Raw genomic sequence first — 5,171 nt, 5'->3', positions numbered from 1 at the left:
TAGGGTGTAGAGAGGGAGGCGGAGGAGCCATTAAAATATTAAGTCATCCACTATTTTGCGCAGTTCGCTGTTTTTGGCCCCCCTTGTTAAAAAATCCTGGCTACGCCACTGTTTTTGGGTGTTTTCTGATCATACTATTATGTGATTAAAAATAGGAGATTTGGGGATATTTTTAGGGACAACCAGAAATTGTTGCGGACAACCTGATTTGATGCCGGGGTTGTCCGCAGGACAACCACATTTTTTTTCTTATTTCGAGCACTGTGTATATATGCATGTAGCGGCCTTTCTAATAAAATAATACACCTGTTTGTTTCATTATGACCTGTTTATTTAATTATGACTCGGTTGCAGTATGGATACAGTGCCGGACTCAGTAGTAGCTTCTTTCTGATTGAGAGATTTTAACCCTAATGCGATTAACTTTTTATCAGACATGAAAATTTTTTAAGTATAAAGTATGAAGTATTTTTATTATCCATCATATACATGTACATGTACAAGACAAACACTTTTTGCAAATTCATGGGCACCTTTCAATTAATTCAATGGACCGATGTGGTATGGAAAACGATTGATTAAGGGACATTCAGGGGAGGTAACTGTTGATGTACTGTGTTTTTAAATATTTAAATATTTATGTTGTGTTTTTCGCAGTTTGTAATAAATGCCGAGGTCGACATGACAAGCATGACTGCACAGTTCGTGTGACAACCAGATGTATGCTATCTGATCCAACAGAGTGGGTAGTGACAGTCCAAGGACAGCTTGTACCGGATGGTGTTGTGTGGCAACCTGACATAAGACCTGTGGAGAAACAGCGTCACAAACTGGCGGAAAGCGTGAAGGACCGCATCATGGCAAGCAGGTCTCTGGGCTTGAGACCATTTGACATTTTCCGTACAGAATTGGCTGATGTTGCAGAAGAAGAACTCAATACTGCTTTCAACAACACAAAGCTCCATGCAACCGACAACAGGCTGAAGTCATTCATTTCAAATACCGAGAAGAGACATGCCTACCAGCAAGGCCAGTGGTCTGCTGTCCATTCTGTGGCTATTGGGACACTGAGAGATTCAGGAATTGCCTTGTATTATCAGAAAGACAATCCTGCAGCAAATGTAGGTGAACTTGACAAATGTTATGTTTTAGCATTATCTAATCAAACAGCCCTGCAATCTGCCAGAACCAACTCCCTGATTCTGGGCATTGACGGTAAACATGGCCTTCAAGATGATGGGGCCTGTTTGCAGACCGCCATTACGCAGCACAGTGCCGGATTCGGTTGCCCCACTGCTTTCACAATCATGAACCGGGAGAACACAGACACAATCATGTTGGGGTTGAGGGCAATTCTCGAGAATGTGCCATGCGCTGATGCAGATTGTGAACACCCTTACCAGTATTATCCACTGGCCGGAAACATTGGGTACAGGCGTTTCACACCGTGTTCGCACTCTACACCATACAAGCCACTCGTCATGATTGACAAGTCGGAGGCCTCGGCAAACGCGTGTGAGCGCTTAGGACTGAAATATGTTCTATGTTAGTTCCACCTGGTGAAAACGTTAATGGAGAGGCTCAAGTCTTGCACAGACCTCATAAACTCCTACGTGGTTATCATGGGCTTCAAGATGGTTGCAAGAGCTGTTGACTATCCTACAGCTGAACATCGGTGGACGTTGTTTGTCAAGGTACGTATATATGTACATTGTATTTACTAAATGTGTTCCAGTGTTGTCACTCAGACTGTCTGACCTTACAGTACAATTTTGCATTTCAGTTCCATCTTTATTTTCATTTTAATTATTCTATTCAACCAATAGACACAAGTCATTATTTCTTTTGTGAAATGTCTAATAGCATCTTTGATAATAAAAAAGTGCATGGTTTCGTAAAAAGAGAATTGAAATAAAAATGCTATTACTGACAGTCAGATGCTACAGGTGTTGCAAATACTACAAATAAAAAAAGGTTTTCTGATATTAAGAAACTTCTAATGATTACCGTAAATACTTGAACGAAGACTACTTGAGTAAAATGCTTGGTGGGTAAACTGTGAACTTGAAAAAAAAGTAAAATAAAATAAAAATCAGGCCATTACAGACAATGTTCTGTATTTCAATATTAAAACAAAAAAATAAATTTAGAAATAGATTTCAAATTACTATTAATTTGTTCCAATAGTATACTATACAAGGGATGTCATAAAAGTATATGTAGCATGATACATTATAGATCCTTCTTAAAATAGATTTTGTATTCGAAATGTGGGAATAATTGAAATTCTATAATCATTAACAATTACATTTACATATTGTGCAAAAGATATTTGATTTCAAGTGATATTAAATTCACAAACTGAAAATTAAAAAAATCTGTAATTTTAAATTTCAAAAAGATTGATTCAAAACCACTCTCAACAAAAGTCTTGTATCTCTGTATCTTTTTAATTATCATTTTTATCTGTCTTTTTAGCTCCTGAACAAGTTGCCAGTTGCAGAGAGTGTCAAGGAGTCTTTGCTTAGTTACTTCCGAGATGAGTGGTGGTGTGAGAAGTGGCGGATGGCCTGGCTGGATTGTTCCCGGTTGCCTGTTCTTGCCAACGGGGGTCGTGTCATGACAACAAACAATCATGATGAGAATTTGAACCTCAAAGTTACAGATTGTGTTGGAAGAAAAAGAAAAAAACTTTCAAAACTTGTCTACGAGTTGACAGGTAACTATCTGGATAGTTAACTGTGAAGCTGAATTATTTAGTATTATTGTATAGTATAATTCATCATTTAATTGAGCGTCTCTTGTTTTTGGTATCACCAGATCGCATTATAGCTCAAATGCACACATCACACAATCTGATACCCTTGTTTCACCAGGGTTAGGGTTTTGATTACACCTGTGACATCTTTTAGAGTACACATTCTGGCCTCAACATTTTCACTTATTTTTCTTTTTGTGTGTGTGTGGTGTTCATAAAACATTTTTTAGTGTTGAGTATTAAAATGTGGAAATATTCTTTCTCAGAGAAACATTTTTTTTTAGTTCTAACAAGTGCTTGGTATTCAAAAAACAAAACAAAACACTCATGCAATTATGCAACATAAGCCTTGCATTGTACCTATGTGGTTGATAATACTGTATTATTAATCGGCAAATTTCTTGGTTTTAGTCCTCAGTTAGCTATAGCTTTTTTAAGCCCAGCTCACCACCATATTCTAGCCAGATTCTTGTTTAAATGGAGAATTGTATCGATTTTCAGGTCATCAGGCTGCCAAGGAGAACAGTACCGTGCAAACGATCAAGAGAAAAAAGGCCTCCCTTTTGGATACAGAGGCAGCTCGCACAATATGCCACAGGTTTGTTCATAATACAGTTGATTTGATTTGTGATATGTATATAACTAAGGCTGAGAATGAAATTGTAGTTGATAATTCTGGAGTTCACGATTTGTTTTTGCATTCGACTGTATATGGTCAAAATCAATTGGAATACATCGAATGGCTGTGACATGAGCTATTAATTTTAAATACAATTGTTAATAGTCCTTGAAAATTAGAATTATCCCTTGGAAGTGCTTGTATCTTTTGTACGGAGTGTGTCAAATTGTAATTTCCAATATCCTATATTTATCAGACTGTTGACTCTTAATGCAATGACTTAGAAATTAGCAAATGTTATGGTATGTTTGTAGCATTGGAAAAAGAGATTTGATCCCTACAGACATAAAGACGAGAGTGAATCAAGGAAGACTTCTATTTCTTCTCGACAAGGCTCAGTCAGTGGAAAACTCCAACCACATGTATTTCGTGCAGGACGAGACAGAAAAGTCACAGAAGTAAGCGTTTCAACTTGTTTAGAATGTGTCTCCGTCTGTATTTCTAGACTGCACTGGTTTATTTGCTATTTTAATAAAATCAGGGCTGTATACTGGAATCACATGGAAATTGGCCATCTCCTGCTGATCCCGTTTCAATAGAATTTATTATTCATAACTTGGCGCCACATCACATAAAATATAGATGTTATGATCTTTATTTTTATGTAAACTTTGTGTAAGGCCAAAACAAAATATATGTGTGGTTACCGTTACATGCCGAAAAAAAATAGGGTAGGTAGGTAGGGAAAACATTTTATTTTCTTGAAATATTTTATTTACGAACCATGTCCGAAGGATGTGCGTTGTGCTTTTTGAAGCAGGAACTGTCGAATTCATTTTTTTTAAATGTTTTGAAAATTAAAATAATTGACAATAAAATGTTTAGGGTTGCTGAGAATAAATAGGGTTCGGGTGGGAAACCGTAAGAACACCTATATTTTGTTTTGGCCTAATGATAAATTGTTATTTGAAACAGAAATTGAAAAAAAATACTATTTGGCATTGGTGATGGATCCCAAAATAAGGCAAATATAAACATCTGCAATATAAAAATAAAACCTAGAATCTTTGAAATTTCGGTATTAAAATTCCACATTCAGACATTTTGTCTTGCCCGTGAAGCAGAAGCTGCGCCATCGTCAACCTTTCGCTCATGTACCCAAATACATGTTTCTTTTGAGGTGATTGAGTCAAGTGTGACCTACATTCTGGAAAGTAGGTCTCGGTCATTGAAAATCATTTCCTGAGCAGTTCTCGACAACTACCAATTGGATTGGAACCATACTTCACAGATATGATCCTCATGAACTTTAGATGTGCCTTTTGAGGCAATTGGGTCAGTCTCACTATAAAAAAATCACTATAAATACATCAAACTATAGTTCAGTTGATATTTATATTTTATTTTTCTTCTTTTTACAGATTTCGAGATCACAAGGGTAACTGGGTAACCATCAGTGTCACGGACACATCTCTTCTCACCGACCTGTAGGCAACCATGTACCCAGCTGGCAGTTCCAAACAACCAGGCAAAGTGATGGTGGATCTCACATGCCGCACCTGCACTTGCACAGATTACGTTTGGAGAAGTTCTCTACGAGATCCATGCCAACACATAAAGGCTGCAGAGATGCTACACGCAGGTTCTGTTGGCAGTATGGACGAGGTAAAGGCAGCAGAGAAGGAGATGCTTGTCAAGAGTGTTCGGGCAAAGCAACTGGCAAAACCCAAGGGCAGTAGAAACAATGCCCTCTGTTCTCGTGATACTGAGGTAAGATTGCCTCCTGGCCTCCTG

General features: G+C 37.6%; 1 protein-coding gene across 1 annotated transcript; it reads left to right on the top strand.

Annotated features, from left to right (window-relative positions):
- The first annotated feature begins 2,539 nt into the window (after positions 1 to 2,539).
- On the top strand, positions 2,540 to 4,883 carry LOC106807609. Its single transcript, XM_014810002.1, has 4 exons — positions 2,540 to 2,719; positions 3,260 to 3,356; positions 3,692 to 3,835; positions 4,799 to 4,883. Exons 1-4 carry the CDS (start codon positions 2,566 to 2,568, stop codon positions 4,866 to 4,868), a joined length of 465 nt encoding a protein of 154 aa, XP_014665488.1. The 5' UTR covers positions 2,540 to 2,565; the 3' UTR covers positions 4,869 to 4,883.
- Positions 4,884 to 5,171: the final 288 nt, after the last annotated feature.

The sequence above is a fragment of the Priapulus caudatus genome, unplaced genomic scaffold (genome assembly GCF_000485595.1).
Source record: "Priapulus caudatus unplaced genomic scaffold, Priapulus_caudatus-5.0.1 Scaffold225, whole genome shotgun sequence".
Taxonomy (NCBI): domain Eukaryota; kingdom Metazoa; phylum Priapulida; class Priapulimorpha; order Priapulimorphida; family Priapulidae; genus Priapulus; species Priapulus caudatus.
The sequence above is the reverse complement of the archived record's forward strand: the minus strand, read 5'-3'. Positions and strand labels throughout refer to the sequence as shown.